Source organism: Echeneis naucrates, chromosome 24 (genome assembly GCF_900963305.1).
Source record: "Echeneis naucrates chromosome 24, fEcheNa1.1, whole genome shotgun sequence".
In the NCBI taxonomy this organism is placed as follows: Eukaryota; Metazoa; Chordata; class Actinopteri; order Carangiformes; family Echeneidae; genus Echeneis; species Echeneis naucrates.
Genome location: NC_042534.1, coordinates 13,321,957 through 13,339,423, shown reverse-complemented (window position 1 = coordinate 13,339,423; position 17,467 = coordinate 13,321,957). Strand labels below are relative to the sequence as shown.

The following is a 17,467-nucleotide window of genomic DNA, read 5'->3' as shown; positions in this document are numbered from 1 at the left end:
AACTACAACCCACGGCGACAGCATAACACCTGATTGTGGCTCTGTCAACAAGCAAGGCTCAGCCTTTGTGTAGCCCAACAGTGCCATCTAGGAGGATGATAGTAGGAGTGGCTTGTTGCTGTTGGATTTAGTTCCACTTGAAAATAATCCTCAAAAAAGACATGTACACGGCACAGGGCAGAAATGGACATGGTTCTGTTCACCTTACAGGCGCAGCATTATACAAGCAGCCACACATGCATATGAGGCAGGACCTGTGCAGACTGGCATGTTCTACCAGACCATATTTACCAAAGAGGAAAGAAACAGGAAGAACAGCTTGATGGTCAACTGCAAAACCCTGGCTGTGACTCCAGGAAGCTCTCCTATTGTTTCAATACCACATCTCCATAGTCGTCTTCTTCTCTGTGCGTCTTAAACGCCTGGTCATGTAGTACACTGTGAGGGAGGCGGAACACAAGTCGTAATGGATTAAATGCAATACGGTACAGCATTATATGAAAATCATTTTATGATTCAGGGATTTTGTCTTTCTTCAGTATGTCTGAGGTTTAAGCATCTTTCAAATGCCAGAGGAGGAGGAGGGTTAGGTTGTTTAAAAACCTACAGAGGGTCAGATGTCTGATGTCACCAAGGCCATAGGATAATCAGTCACATCATCAGTTTGTTTTAGGTTAGTGGGCAGCTCTAACAGCCACAGAAAGACAAGATTTCACGAAACCTCAGAGTGGACTTTGACCCATCTGATATGCTCTGATTCACCTCAGTGATTGTGCAGTGGAGCCCTGGAGCGCCCCCCTGCTATGCCTTTTTTATCTCAGGGAGTCGCCTTGAGTAAGCCTTGAACATTGTTTAGCATCCTCTCAGGTAAGTCAACAACGTCATTGGAAAGATGTTTTCAGCTGACGCCTCGGCAAAGGTTATTGTAGGTTATTTCCATGGGCGGGGCTGAAGGCCGTCCCACGCTGAAGAGAGGGTGACGTCTAGCAAAGAGAGACAAGTGGGAAAGAGACATCACACTGTCCCAATAGTAACTTTTACTAACATAGTCATTTATTCGTCCATTCACAGCTCCTTAGGACGCCTCCCTTTGTTGCTTAATGCAGGGGACATAATGCTTCATCTTTACACGAGAAACATCAGACTGGCAATATGGCTGTAAATGTGGAATGAGAATCTTGAGTTGTTAAAAACCCCGTGGGATGCTAACAAAATGGTCACGCAACGAAAACTCTCTGACCGTGCTCAAAGATATGGACAACTCCAATCATAGTTATCATTTGTCCTCACATAGACGATCTTTGGTGTGAAGAAACGCCATTGGGAGATGAGACGGCCTGGGGGCGGGTCTTTCCGGGAGGCTCGTGCTGCCACAGAGCGGAATGGGCGTTCGGTCCGTCTCCTTCCTCAATCTCGTACGTGACTTCTCCGCCACCGCCGCGCAAGTTGTGAAGTGTTTTGCAGTCGCTGCTGGCCGACGAGGATGACGGAAAGCTCCGCGAACAAGCTGCTGAACGGAGACGCGTGTCACCGGACGTCTAATGGGAGAAAACCGAGTAAAAAAGGCCTCGTGAAGAACCACTGTCTGTTTCAACAGCCGCACAAGTACCGCCGCCCCGGGGAGAAGGTGAGGCCCAACCGTCAACTGCTCGGCGGGGGAGGGCCGTCAGCAAGAACCGCTGTGTGAAGTACAGGAGAGAGTGGGAGCTCATGGGTTACTCATTTATTTATTTATTTAGAAGCATTCGTATCCGGGCTCGAAGCGCTTGTGTTTGACTTGGTTTCATTGGCCGGGGGGTGAAGCGTTAGTTAGGGCATGTGACGACAGCTAGCGTCATCTGCTGTAAATTGTGCAACATTAATGTCATTAGTTAGCGCTATTCCGCCTGAACGACTCCTCTCAGTGTCTTAGCTCAGCGTTTGGTGTGCCCGGGTGTTTTAGACCAGCTGACTTTATTGTTAACTTTTGCAATCTTCACCCAGTTTCAGGAAATGTTCGATTATTTGCATTGTTGATCCCATTAAGGTTTAAACTCAAACGTGCATTTTTCAGCTTGTTTGGTGGTACGTGCCACCTGATCAGGGGGGGTTGTAGTGGTGAGTTTTTGTAACCTTACACCCTGTTGTTTCCTTGCTGCTGAGTGTGTGTTTGTGTTGGTGTGTGGGTGAAGGTGGACTGGTTTCTGTTTACACTGATGAAGAGGACAGGGGTGGTAGTGTAGTGTTGTTGTCTGTCTGTCTGTCTGTCTGTCTGTCTCCTGAGAAAAGCAGGGCAGGCCTGCTTCCACATGATCCTGTCGCAGGAGAGGAATGTCTCCAGGCCATGAAGGGTGTGGTCCCTCCTGGGGTGGAATGAAAAGCACAGAAAACACTGTCTGAATGTGTGTGTTGTGGTGGAGGTGGGCTACACACATGCCTTTTGTTTTTCTTCACGTTAGGCCCAGGACAGAGGAGAAATCTAAAAAGCAATGTGTACCCGAGTGTGCTGAAAGTTAAAGTAATGCTTGAGGGCATCACATTCAAGGCTTTCAGCATTCAGCTGCAAGCCTTCTCATTTCAACAGATATTGTATTTATACTATTAGGTCCAGATGCTGTGACTGTCATACCAATTAGATTTCCTCTCTTCATCCTCCAAGAAGTTGGAATAGCCATAGACTGTATTACTCATCATATACTATCAGAATTAGCAGGAAAATCAGTTTTTTTTGTCCGAGCAGAAAGGAATAAACTATTTTGCTGAAAGCTTTGAGTTGGGATCATAGTGTCAATGATCGCTTAGTACAAATGAGCCATGCCCTGGCTCAACAAATTGTTTGCTGGTCCTTTCTATCTTCAGCTTAATGTGAGTCATCCACTATATGCAAGCTTTTATCATTGTGTTTATACAATGAAATATGATCATGCCCAGCAAACACGCAAAAAAGCAGATAACCAGAGTGTTTTTTGTACTCATCTAGGGAGATTGGATGTGCTGGCCAGCTTCAAAGCAGTGGCACAGGCGTACCTATTTTCAGTCTGTTTGTCCACAACTATAAAATATTGAGCAAACATGACGTCAGGAAAATTGGATTTAGCTGCTGAGGTTGGCATTAGTATGTAACAGTCTGTTTGAGTGGTGTGCTTGAAGATTTGAATGTGTTTTCACAAACTATGCCTATGGGATTTTAAGTCATTCAAAGCATTTTCTTGGAACATAAAGACAGAGCGGGACCTTTTTTGACTGGCTATGAAGATACACATGTACATACACACTACAGTGCTCTCCTGTTTCCTGGCTCAGAGGTATTTCTTGGAGAAGCATGACTGGTCACATGAGCTATGGTTGCTAAGCTGCAGGTTCTAGCCAGTAATGTGTGACCACTCTCATTTGTTTAGTGTTGATTTTGTAGTCAGCCAACTCCACAGTCGAGCTTGAAATTGTGCTCGTATTTTTTGAATTTTGGTGGTGTTCCCCCAGCATGTCACCAGATTTGTATGAGCCCATAAGTCAAGATCAATATTGCTATTCATAAAACTCAATGAATTAGAACCCGAGGTTGATGGCAATTCTATTGCTCACTGGTCCATGGGGGCCTGGGCATGGTAAAGGCTCAGTGAATAAGTGTGCTTATGGAGTCTTTATTAGGTTTCTAAAGCTTTTTTTTTCCCCAAGAAAAATACAATTTCAACAAATCAGACCTGCTGTCATTTATTGGATTGGTCTGGTCTACTTTCTATCACAGATTATTGCATTGCCTAATGTAGTAGATTTAATAAGTAAACAGACTTGAAGTGAAGAGAAACTGTTACCGTTTGTAGAAGAAACTGCCACCTGTTGGAAAGCCTATTTGAACAAAAAGTGCTATGAGATTTGTTAGCATTGTGGTCCTAAATGTGTTCTTTGAACTTTGTTTGTAAAATTTGCATGTCTTAGGTTTTACTGTCATAAAAGCTGCGCTACAATTGTTAAACTTTCAATTATTATTTTAAGTTGTAGTGATTTGTAATTACATTTTCTTTTTCTTTGTTCTCCTACAGAACCAATATGTCACACACAACCCCAAGCTATACAAGAAGCCTTTTGTGGAGTCGTTTGAGGAGACCCCTCTACTAGTGGCGGTGCTCACTTACATGGGCTATGGCATCCTCACCATATTTGGCTACCTCCGAGACTTCCTGCGCCACTGGAACATCGAGAAGTGTCATGTGGCCCGTGAGAGAGAAGAGCAGAAGGTAGGTTAATATTTGCACTCAAACTTTTTGAATTAAAAAAACAATTAAAACTTTAAAGCCATTCAGCCATTGCCTTATTCAGACCAGTCCCTTTGAAAACTTTCCCTTTGTAAGTACCAGTCAGTAGAATTTTTTTATTAAAACAAGTTTCATATGGTTCTGAGGCTTGAATTGCGTTGCCTTTGGGCTCCTAATTATCCTAATTCCTCTTCCTAATTATATACTGTTTCCTGTTGTCACTCGGCTGGGTGATTTTTGCCAACACAACTCCAAGTTTCCTTTCTTTTATTAGTGAGTGAATTTTTAATTTTTTTTAATCTCCATTTCCCATTTTCCTTTCAGGATTTTGTGCCACTCTATCAGGACTTTGAGAACTTTTACACCAGGAACTTATACATGAGAATCCGAGACAATTGGAACCGACCCATCTGTAGTGTCCCTGGTGCCAAGATGGACCTTGTGGAGAGAGTTTCCCCTGACTACAATTGGACCTTTGAGTAAGTCAATGTGATTTGGCTTTCGATTATGTTGTTCCATGTCTTTATATGCATAGCCTTAATTTAGAACCAAGGTGCTGACCAGAAAGATTTTTCCCTCCCCTTGTATTTCTGCTAAGTGTGACATAAGCCCTGGTCCAGTGGGCTATGTGAATGAAAGACCAACTGTCTATCACATAGCACTGAAAAGAAACTCTATCCACTAACAAAGCAGCCTGAAATGTACACCTCTACAAATGACAGTGGTTGTAATAGTATAATTAATCTTAATACAGCTGAGGCAGCTCAATTTTTAAATAAATGGTGCATATATGATTTACTTGTCTCAGTTTCATCCCTTCTGTAACACTAAGGATATTGAGAATACCTTTTCTCTTTCAGTATCAGCAAGAACTGCTTAAGTCCTGTGGTGTTTAAGACAAATATAGAGTGATGTAGTCAAAAATTTCAATCTCTGGGTATTAACAGCACTAATAGATGTAGCCTGTAATGAGACACTCTGGCATGTATATTATGTGCACAGTCTTGATCACTTCTTGTCTTTTCTAGCTCAGTTTCCTTGGGACGATAAACTATTCTATAATATCACGGTCTTTGATAACTGTGGCAGTTAGAAGCCAAACACTGAACAGGAAACTGTTCCCAAGCAACCAGTTTCAGCAAGATCGCCATGCTAAACATATTTTTTTCTACCAACCCAGAGTCAATGTACAAATTCGGTGTCTGAAACTGTCTTTTGCAGGCACACAGGAAAAGTGGTGAAAGATGTCATCAACATGGGCTCATACAACTACCTTGGCTTTGCTGAGAACTCTGGAGCTTGTGCCGATGCTGCCATTGAAGCCACACAAAAATATGGAGCTGGTGTGGGCAGCACACGCTGTGAGATCGGTAAGAGTCAAAATGGGGTCTCTTTAACAAGATTTGGATCAAAAGATGCCACCATAATAATCAGAGTGCATTCGCTTTATAAAAAAGAAACTCACCTCATGATGGATCAAATTAGATCCCGAAGAATCTTACCTGATAGATTCATGTCGGCGCTCACTCTTATATAATGCAGGCTGAAGTGGATTTGAAAACTGAAGATTGAGTTTGAAATACAATAACACATTGGGAAAACTCAGAACCCTTTTCAGTGCTTTTTCAATTTGCAGCAGCTTCATGCTGACATGAGCAACTATCGATTTGTATGTCACTGTAAATTGTTCTATCTTTAGCAAAAGAAAAGCTGGAGTTTGCAGTGTATTTGGTGTTGTTGAATAGTTATTGGAAAAACAAATGCGAATGAAATGTTTGTCATAGCACGACTGCACAGGGTACAGTGCACTAATTGGCAATTGTCATAAAAGGAGATATTGTGATTTCCAGGGAATCTGGACATCCATGAGGAACTTGAGCAATTGGTTGCTAGGTTCCTAGGTGTTGAGTCATCCATGGCTTTTGGCATGGGCTTTGCAACCAACTCCATGAACATTCCTGCTCTCACTGGGAAGGTATGAAATTGTATTCACTATCCTTTCCTTTTTTTTGCTCGTCCTAGCAGCCTATTGTTCTTGACTTGATTGCTTTATAATATTTTTCCATCTTTCTGGTTTTAGTGGCCTTGTACTTACAGTGTAACAGTAATTGTAAACTTTACTGGTTAGGAAAAAAACTGCTTCCTGTGCGAAGTAAAAATACTGTGTGAAGTGCAGACTGTTCAACAACAAATTAGTTTCCAGCCAGGGCTTTCAAAAACAGTGTGAATGCTAAAGGTCTGAGATTGACATTTAGCCTGTCCGAGTCATTGTTGTTCTAACAAATCGCACAGACCAGTCCTTATTTGTTCTCTATGTGCGCTTTCCTTCCATACACAATGATACTTGAAGAGGAAGCAGCGGCCTGAGCTGAAAGATGTGTGTACCTTGTGAGTCAAAGATGGCCACATAAGTGAAAAACAAAAATTGCAAATGGATAAAGAAAAAACACAGCTAGACAGTAAAGATCTGAGGCACTGCCTTTGTCACGAGGGGTTCATAAATTTTTAACTGTACTTGTCACCTTTCTGCCAACTCCCACTCTTATGTCATGGAGTAATTGTGTGTTGTGTAACAAGCTCATTTATCATTGACCAGAGGAAACTATGTTTACTGTGAATGTTTGGATGTGTCATGATGGAATGGAAGTTTTTATACCTTTCCATTCTATTAGTATTAAGCATTTAATATACTGTTTGCTTTATTTATTTATTTTCATCACTAGTGTTTCCATAATCTATGCGCACGTTTTGGTACTTACAATCCATAACACCTCATGTACTACGTCTATGTCTATGTCATCACATGTGATGCCGCATGTTTGTCAGAATTTTTGTAAGACTTTCACTCGTAACTTTCACGTCACAATTTAATAAAAAATCAATCTTGTAATTTAGGCTCATTAATTTCTTAATGTATCAAATGTTGAGCATAGCATTAGAACCTGGCTCATTGGCCAACCTGCGCATGTTATAGAGACTTCATTTCAGTCTGTAACTGAAAGTTATTGATCATCAAATCAATGTTTGATTGTGCAAGTGAAGCTAAAAGAAGGAATAGTATTTGACTTTGTCTGATTAGAGATTGCCACTCGTCCAACGTAGAAATCAGATTAAAAAAAAAATCCAACCTCTGCAATGTTAATTTAAAAAAAATTTAATTTTCTCTCTCTTTTCCTGGTTCAGGGTTGTCTTATCTTGAGTGACGAGCTGAATCATGCATCGTTGGTGTTAGGAGCCCGCCTCTCTGGTTCCACAATTCGGGTCTTCAAACACAATAGTAGGTGACTTCCTACAACAAGCAGAACAATTAGAATGAATTGTGACCTGGAATACACCCAAACATTCACTAGCACAACAGACATTAGTGGCTAAAATTGTCGCTTCAACACTTCGAATGCAAATAATGCTATTTGCTTTAAACAACAGGAAAGTAAATACATTTAAGATAGCTGTGTTTATTCTGTTACTTCATTCTATGCAAATAGTCTTTACTGCGATTGTTCACTAAACTTTACTTCAACAGCTTTACCTCAATTCAGATGCACAGGATTTCCCTTCAGGCATTAATAATATATTTATGATTCTGATTGAAGCACTGGAGCTTTGTCTTTTTGCCATTTAGTGTTTTGAATCATATAATAGTAGCTGTGAATGTGGTGTAATTTTTGGGTTGAGGACAAATAGACACATACATGTCACCAGATATCTTGAGTTGCCCAAGCAAGCCTTAGAGGAATAAGATCTATCATTAGCTTCTGTCTTTGACTCACAAATGTGCTTTCTTAATATCTGTCATCTAAAAAGTAAATTAATAATGTGCGCTTTATTTGGATATATTTCTGTACTGTAGACATGCAAAGCCTTGAAAAGCTGCTCAGAGATGCTATCATTCATGGACAGCCAAGGACCCACCGTCCCTGGAAGAAAATTCTGATTGTGGTGGAAGGCATATACAGGTATGCACAATACTTTTTGTGTTTCTGCGATCCTTTTGTATATTTCTAATCCTAGCCCTTGCAGACACACAAATAAAATATGTATGAAAATTGCCTGAGCCAGAGAGCCCACAACCATTAACTTAGCTAATTAAGTTTTACTTGTTTTTTTTTACTGTTATTGTTCTCCAAGGAGTTTTTTTGTTTGTTTTTTGCCACAGCCGCAGCAGTATTACACTACATTGTGTTTACTTCTTATTACTTGACACCTACAGTTCTCAGGGTGACTCACTAATCTTTATCATTTTTTCTGTACATTTGAGATTTGAGTTGACAACACCTTTGAAAATACAATTACATGATGTATAGTAGTCTGAATGTTGCTTTTTGAAGACAATATGTTATACATCAAAATGCAAAGCAGTTGATACTTTCTCTACAATGAGTGTTCCTGATGTGACAATCACCTTCTGACTTAAACATACTATACTGTAGAAGCTATTTATACAAAATGTAAACACCTAACACGTTGTTCGAGGTTTCATCTTCTTGCCTATGATCTCTTTGCCTAGCAAATATTGGTAAATTGGAAGTGTTCCCACTCTCCTTTTAAGATATTGCAGTCCATATTCTTTGAAGTGTACTTATCATAAAGGCCATCAATCCTGCTGATCAATATAGATCTCGGTGAAACGTACTGACAAAATCAATGTCTTTTACTAATGCAATGGTAATGGAGTTTTGTGTCAACTGAGATTTTTGAAGAAAATACCTCAACAGCTAAAATAAACAGTGCTTACACACTAACACCCACACTGTTGTCGGCATTTGCCTGTAGGTCAACTGCTCAGATGCTCCCTCAGCTACTCTGAAGCTTTCTGATGTCAGGCGGTTGTCATTTAGTGAACCATTGGTGTATTCTAGTCAAGAAGTCAAATCAACTTTTTGTATTATACTATGGCTTTAGGAAGTTTTTACACACTTGCTGATGTTGTACATAGAATTTTAAATTTGTGTATTAGTCTACACTTAGTAATCCATGATAACAGTGAAAATATTTATTCATACATTGGAATCGATAAAATTATTCACACCCTTCAGTTGGTACGGTGTAGAAACCCTTTGTCAGCCCTGGATTTGGGCAATTTATCCAGTTGTTCCTGACAGAACCCCTTCAAAGTGGATAGGAAGGCATTGAGGTCTCTCCATAGATGTACAGTGTAGCTTAGGTCTGAATCAGTCAGACTTGTCCTGAAACTGCTTAGTTAAATAAAAAAATTAGAATCTAAAACATTCTATGCAAATAAAAAATAACGTAGTCAGAACCAATTTTGATGTTGCTGCACATGTGGGACTTTGTATTTTGACATCATTCTCTTTGTTCTCCCTGAAGTATGGAGGGATCCATAGTACGTCTACCAGAGGTCATTGCTTTGAAGAAACGTTACAAGGCCTATCTGTACCTGGATGAGGCCCACAGTATCGGGGCCCTTGGGCCTAATGGTAGGGGAGTGGTGGACTACTTTGGCCTGGATCCCAAAGATGTTGACATCATGATGGGAACATTCACAAAAAGCTTTGGCGCTGCCGGGGGATATATTGGAGGCAAAAAGGTTGGTGAACCCTTGTACAGGTAAAATTAAGTTGACATCAGACAGTGAAATATGAAGCCTTGTCTGTTGTAATGGAAATACTAGCTGGAGTGATTACAAAGAGTAATTTCCCAGACTGCTGAAACCCAGCACAATGTGTGTCATTAAGTTTTGGTGTTAGTCAACCATGGGAGGTTTAGTTTGCCCTTTTTCTGAAAAGGATTTGATTCAGTATAAACTTACATTTTCAGTCAGAGTAGCAACAGATTGCATTATCTGCATCATAGGAAATAATTTAAATATGAATAAAAGGTCAGAAGGTTGTAAACAATAATTTGATTATTAAAAAAATATAATTACTTATCTCATAATTTCCAGAACTGTCTTTGTTTCTTCTCTCAAAACGTTATTTCGTAGTGTCTCATGAAACTGTCTTCTGTGTTTGTGAACTAACCAAATTAAATAGATTCCCATTGATACTGGAAAACAAACGTTTTAACTTCGAATTTAATTTCTCTTACAGGAGTTGATCGACTATCTGCGACACCACTCTCACAGTGCCCTGTATGCCACCTCCATGTCCTCCCCTGTGGCTCAACAGATAATCACTTCTATGAAGATCATCATGGGAGAGGATGGGACCACACTTGGTACGGGCAGGAGCAAGATACTACTTGTACTGCATGGTGGTATTGGGCAATGCCACAAGATGGCAGTATAGTCTTTGCTTTTAACTCCCATCATCTTTGCAAGCATTTGTACCTCGACTCATACTCTGTATTCCTGTTTCCCTTCCCAGAGTAGTGATAAAGGCCAGTATCAATGGCAGTATGATCATAATTTACCATTAATTAGCCTTAATAAAGGTTTTTCACAGTTTTATCATTTTAGATGGCATATGTAGACCTCTAGCAGTTTTGTTTTTTATTTGTTTTTGTTTTTTTTTATGTCACAAATGAGGATCTCATTGTGTTGGCTGAGAGTTAAATGGTGGTTTAACTCCAGTATGTCTTTTATCTTGAAAATTAGTTTAATGTCACAGTTCCCTTTTTCCCCCCCACTAACCAGTCAGATGGTAAGATAAACCCTACTACGTAGTTGGGCGTCTGTGTGTGGTTTTATATATTTGAAGATCCACCTTTAGTCCTTTGCAGCAGTTTCCTCCTGTCTTCATCTTTCAGGAGGTGGATTTTATATTTATTTATTTTTATTTTTTTAGGGAACTGATAGGTGAACTACTCCTTTCTTTTCTCTGGTTTGAGCCAGTCTAAAAGAAGGTTGAATTGGTGGTATGCTGACTCCTCTACCATCTCCCTTTATGGCTTTCAGATGTGTGTTTCATTGTATTGCCGTGCTGCTTTGCCTTCATGCTGGGTACAAAGCAGCATGGTGCAAAGGGCCAAAGATCTGTGCAGATCAAACTCTGTTGGACTCGTATCCTAAATACACAAACAGATTACCAAGGCTTGTTTTTCTTTCAGGGCGGCACCTCTTTAGTTTTTATGGTGCCTGATTGATGCAGCCCCCCTTTAAATGCTGATATAAGATCAGATTACCTTGCTCCGCAGTCATTCAATCATTAAGAACAGGAATAAACAATTAGTGTATCCCATATAGAGTGGCCTTTCCACAATGTCATCAGCTCTTTCTCCAAACTGTTTCTGAGAAGAGAAGTCCAGACTAGCTGACCTTGCAACATATCCTGGCTTGACATGTTTTCCCCATAGAAGACTAACAATGACAGTCTGATTGGTTGCAGCCCTGTCACTGTTTGAAATTCAAGCCTTTGAAGATCCAGACACTGACATGAAATTGAAGTGACAGTTGAGCTGCCTGCTAACAGTTTGTTGATGCATTCAAGTTGCTAAGGACGGCTGCTCATGTCTCCCAGCACCAGCCTACATCAAAATGTGGACATTTGCTGTTTGACGCTTAAATCAATCAGATATGTGGATGGTACACAAGGCTACAAGACAGGCAAAGCTCTTTTCAATTGCAAAAGAATGCTAAAGTATTTGGAACACAAAATATCTGATCTCATATACTACTGTTTTCTGCCAATAGATCACGCAGTGCTGAGAATATCTTTGGATTCTTTGTCTTTGGAAAAAAAAAAGATGTCTGGATAAATATAATGTCAGACTTTGTTATCTCTCAGGGCTGCTTTGAAGCCACAATGCTTTTGCTCAGTTATTCAGTAAAGGCAGCAGATGTGTGTTGCTGTTGGCACTTTGTGCCATAAGGTTATTTGTTTATTTGAGATGCTGTCTGCTGAGTCTCGGCCCGTGTTCTCTGCGAGTAAATCCGCACTGTACATCAGACTGACACATGAGGATTGATGTCTATGTAGCCGGAGGATTTTGACCTTAGACTTGAAGAATTCTTGTTATCTTTCAAAGCAGTTGTGCTGATGTGTCCAAACATGTGTAAAATGATATTAAAGAGGGAGAAGCATTTTACATTTTATCCGATGGATGGATTTTCTGACTTGGTTAATTAATGCTGACTTCTTCCTCCATCTTAGATCAATTTACATACACAAATTTGGACTTGTGCTGTAAAATGATATTCAGATTTGCAGAGGAATACAGGAATCATGAATGGTGGTGAAGTGTGCTAAATTCCCTGCTGTTACCTTGACCCAGCCACTGAAGAGGAACTGGAAGTGAAACTTGGCGAAGCTGTGGTTTAAAGGATCTCCATGCTACCACAGGAGTTTTCTTTCTGGTCAATTAGAGCTCTCCTGGAATTGAGAGAGCTCACCAGACATCATGTGGCAATCCCAGAAGTGTACTGATCCCATCCTGCACAGGTGCAGTGAGGAGAATGATGAGAATGTCAGTCAAAAAAAGTGTGTGCAGACTCTCTCAGCTAATGAGACAATATCTGATCATGTTATGATTTAAGTATTGTGACTAAATCAGTTGACTGGGTTTTCCTACAGTTTGATTGGGGTGTGTATAGCTTCAGTTATACAGGGAGCCTAACCTGTCCCTTTAGGGGACGTATTAGTATCCATAGTCATTTCACACAGGAAAAAAACCTTATGTCTGTGAGTTAAAATTTCACACTATGTTTATCTGTGTTTTCCAGGTGCTGATCGCGTCAGACAGCTATCAGAAAACACAACCTATTTCCGCAGGAAACTCCACGACATGGGCTTCATCATCTACGGCAATGACGACTCACCTGTGGTACCAATGATGCTTTACATGCCTGCCAAAATCGGGTATGTCTTCTCGTATTATTGAGTATAAAATCAAAGCATATAAACATGAAGGATAAGTATAGTGGCTGATAGAATAGAATAGAATCTCACTTATCATGTGGAAAGCTGTTCAAAATTTCAGTTGCACACATGAAAGAGAGCATCTTCAGGATGTGGTGATGGCTATGGCGAAAACTGTAAGTTAGACTTGCCAAGCGTTGACTTGCAACTAACATAGTCATTGCTTTTCAGGGCATTTGGTCGGGAGATGTTAAAGAGGAACATTGGCACTGTGGTGGTTGGCTTTCCGGCGACACCCATCATCGAGTCGCGGGCACGTTTTTGCATTTCAGCTGCTCATACCAGAGAGATGCTTGACACAGTAAGTCTTCCAATAAGTCCAGTAAGAGTTTATGAATTTGTAATTTAGATATTACGTATCGGCAAATGCTTTATTTTTTTTATTTTTTAATTTTTTTTTTGTAAATCGGTACTCCAAAAACCCAGCTTGTAACTAATGAGGGGTTACATCAGTAGCAGCTCCTTTGTTTTTCTTCCTTCACTTTCTATTACCGTAAGTCTTTCTCAGATGTCCTGGCAAAAAAAGATCCTTTACTCTGAACTGGTGTGTGGCTAGTTTCCACTTTGAGGAGAAACAGAGCAGCTTTTATAGGCATGGAAACTAAGTTAGCTTGAAAATCAAATTCAACTTGTTACTTTTTTAAAATTTCTTTTTAATTGTGTTTTTGATTAAGAAACAAAAACATGCACCAAAACAGTGTAATTAATGAGCACGGCCACTTGCACACTACAACAGCCACATTTATCATCTAAGATGTAAAGAGTCTCAAAGTCTCTGTTCTCCACTGCTGGATTCAGTTGAGAAAATTTTGATACAGATGTTTATTGCTGAAGACTTAATTTATCCTCAACATGATATAAAAGTTTGTTTGGAGTCATGAGTGATCGGCAATCCAAGCACTCAGTAAGCCTTTCTCAGCTGTTAATCAACCAGATCTGCGTGTCTGGCTGCTGACTGACAGCTTTGTGAGAGTGTGAGGCTCTGTTGAATAATATAGGCTCCCAATATGTCCTTTATTATGAATAAACTTGGAAGGCCAAGTTGTCTCTGAGTATTATAGTGTGGCTCAGACAGAGACTTTTATTTGAGCTGCCCTGTCTCTCCAAAGACACTTCATTCATCTTACTGAGGAGCATGTCAACACCGTTTGTAATAGTCCATTTAAAGGGCATCAGCCTGTCTTTGTAGAGCACTTCGAGGAGCCGCTTTTTCCGTCTTTGGAAAAGCCAGCTCTCGCTATTTCTCAAACCACTGAATCAGAAAAAAGGTCAGCAGGAAGGTAAATTGTTTCCAGGTGTCCTGCGGTGTTGCAATGCTGATACAGTCTCTTGTGGAAAGAAGTGGAGGAGATTCTATTCAGTTGTGGTTTATTTGCAAGGAGCCGTCTGTTCACCTTTTGCTTTCAAAGCCCTCCTCTCCTTCACTTCTCTGACATGTTGAATGGTTAAAGACCAAGTGTTATTTCAGGTTTATCACTTAATTTCTCAACTACAAAAGAAATCTCTATTCAAGATGTCTTTTTTTTTTTTTTTATTGTCTGGCTTGGCTATCTCATGATCCTCACTGATTTTGATTGATGTAAGTAATATATCTTTGAATTCAGATTAATAGCATTCCTTCTATTCTGATTCCAGGCATTGGAGGCCATCAGTAATGTGGGCGACCTACTACAGCTGAAATACTCCAGGCGTGTACAGCAGCTTCCCTCTCTGGGATGGATATCTGAGGAGAGCCTGCTGCAGAATTGAACCGCATCGTCTCCTCCTCCTCAATTCACTTTCCCTCCTGTATTTTACCTCTGCTTGCCTGATTTTCCTCTGAGGCAGACTCATCCCCCACGTATTCATAGCTCGTGGCATCAGACTCCCAAGAATTAACCAGAACCAAAGTCTTCACCCCAGTCCACCCTGTTTCAAAACCTGCACACATTAAGCATCACTTAATAGCCTGTGTGCTGTCTGTGATCTGTCCAGTTTCTTTGCCCATAACAGTGGAGGACCAAAATCACCCATGTCTTTGTGTCCATTGTTTCACGTTCACAGCCTTTCAGTTTGCCCTAGCCTATTGTGACTACATTGGTGTAATGTCAGGTGTTATTCCTGTGTGCACATTAAATGTGTATCTTATTTGTGCAATAATAACAACAACAACAACGTGGAGTTTCTTTGTAAAACAGCCTCGAGCAAAGTAGACAGATTTTTGCCACGAGTTCATTCTCATGTTCTTGGAGAAAAACATCTGATCATAGCTCTTGCTATGATACACTCAAAAGGGAAAAAAATTATATATGTAAATATTATTTATCCCAAAGTTGGTAAAACTACCTTAGGGTGGCATCCCAAAACTCAAAGAGAGATACATTATTTCACAGGAGTAACATAAAAATGTGTTCTCCCTACGTATTTATCTGATGGCTTTATTCCTAATCACTTTTACTTGAACAGAGAGTAGAGAATATTGTGTTCTTTCCCTTACTAAAGGATATATATATATATATATATATATATATATATATATATATATATATATATATATATATATATATATATATATATATATATATATATATATATATATATATATACACACATATATACATACATATATACATATACATACACACACACACATATATGTATAGATATGTTTTCTACCTTTTCTCTTAAAATGCAAAGCAGATGTTCCAAATGGAAAAAAAAATGAACAGGGAAAGATTCCCAGGGAGCGAGACTAAGGAATATTTTTTACTGCTTATTTTCTAGAAATATTTTTCAGCCTTATTTACTGTTTACACCTGCACTCAAAATTTTCAGCCCAGTGTCTTTAACATTTCTATAAGCTAATGAGCTACATGTGTGATTATTATAATTTTTTTTTTTTTTTCCTCAATCATTCTCACTTAAGTGCTTTCATGTGTTTCAGCGTCGACATCCCTCTGTAGGCACGATGACACGCTGTAACAGGAGTCTGTATGTATGACGGTGTATCTGATGTACAGGCGGCTTTAATTTATTTGTCATTTTTTCAGCTATTTTATGTTTGTCAAAAATCTACATGAAAGGCAGCTGCAAATATGTACCGGAGGAAGGTAGGCGTTTTAACTGACTACTTACACGGCTTAACTTCAGTGCGGCACTACTGACAGGCATTGTAAATGCACCGATGACGTAGTCACTGAAACATTCAAGATTTGTTTAGATGTGCTTCAGATATATATATATATTTTTCTTTCTCCTCGTAATTTAGCTGTGATCATCCGCTGGAATGACATTCCATATCAACCTGCTTTCATTGTCCAGTGTTTGTTCACTTGAATGTTTTGTCTGTTTTTGTTTTTTGTTTTTTGTTTTTTTTTTTTTTTGCCTGTTTGAGGTGGCCCCTGACATGGCATACATGTCACCATCAAATGTTGTCTTCATGTGTGTTTATGTTCTCGATGTGAATTGGAGGGTGTGTCAGTGTGGCCAGTCTGAAAGCTGGCAATTATTTGGCAACATGACCATTCCTACACACGTTCATCAAAGTGAATCAAGCTGACACAAGTTTAGCGGTGCTTTTGTTGATGTTTATGGCATTTTAGCATAGCATGCCAAGGCTTGGGGTCTCTTTTAACTGTAAATCCTTTAAACATTAGTTGCATTTTTGTGTGAGTCATTCCAATATAGTTTTTTTTTTTTTTTTTTTCTCACAGAAAATGTCTTGAATAACAACTCAGTGATGCATTTGCTTTTAATAAATGTAATATGAACGGTGGAACACATGACTATGATCTGGAATTGCACTCTTCAGAAATGTGTTCTGACATAAAGAATTTCTTCTTGTCAGAGGTCCCTCTCAAGCGTCATGCAGTACATTAAGTTTCTGCATTTCTGTTTATGGAGGCAAAAATTTAATTGCCAACAGCAACTTAACGGTTTATTTCAGCCAGGTTCCCCTCACTGAAACTGCGGAATTAAAGTCCAAAGAGATTATTCACACTGCAAACGTGCTTCTAGCTCTTTGATGTAATGTGGCATTTTCCAGCCTACCTACAGCAAATACCTGCGAGCTGACCTGCAGTGACCACTGGAAAATTACCTACCGGTTGTTTTTTGCCCTTTGAGTTGCATTTGAGGTTGAAGATAAACCACTTCGAAGAGTTTGTAAAGCCATGATGTTTGTTGACCATGCTGGTGGAAACGGTGCTGCAAAGATTAAAATCACCTTCTTAGTATCAAGTGCTGGAAAGGGTTTGTGTTTATTTACAGCACACACACACACACACACACACACGACTTTTAGTCACAACTTAAGAGCTCATGACAAACATGTTATAGAGACTTTTGACTGATAACTCATTGACATCCTGCCATTATACAGCATTCCACATTGGCCAGTCATTTTCCTCAGTCTTTCTAAAACCCTAATTTAGAGGGATA

The 17,467-nt window shown here is 39.7% G+C and overlaps 1 protein-coding gene across 1 annotated transcript; it reads left to right on the top strand.

The window, feature by feature from the left end:
- Positions 1-1,391: 1,391 nt before the first annotated feature.
- sptlc2b (serine palmitoyltransferase, long chain base subunit 2b) lies at positions 1,392-15,525 on the top strand. Its single transcript, XM_029496360.1, has 12 exons — positions 1,392-1,627; positions 4,020-4,214; positions 4,557-4,711; positions 5,454-5,602; positions 6,083-6,207; positions 7,416-7,509; positions 8,083-8,188; positions 9,561-9,780; positions 10,283-10,409; positions 12,853-12,988; positions 13,220-13,349; positions 14,684-15,525. Exons 1-12 carry the CDS (start codon positions 1,484-1,486, stop codon positions 14,795-14,797), a joined length of 1,695 nt encoding a protein of 564 aa, XP_029352220.1. The 5' UTR covers positions 1,392-1,483; the 3' UTR covers positions 14,798-15,525.
- The last annotated feature ends 1,942 nt before the right edge of the window (positions 15,526-17,467 follow it).

Coding starts and splice junctions, on each gene's coding strand:
- sptlc2b (XM_029496360.1), top strand. CDS start 1,484: ATGACGGAAAGCTCCGCGAACAAGCTGCTGAACGGAGACGCGTGTCAC. Junction 4,712..5,453: donor GACTACAATTGGACCTTTGA/GTAAGTCAATGT, acceptor TGTCTTTTGCAG/GCACACAGGAAAAGTGGTGA. Junction 7,510..8,082: donor TCGGGTCTTCAAACACAATA/GTAGGTGACTTC, acceptor TCTGTACTGTAG/ACATGCAAAGCCTTGAAAAG.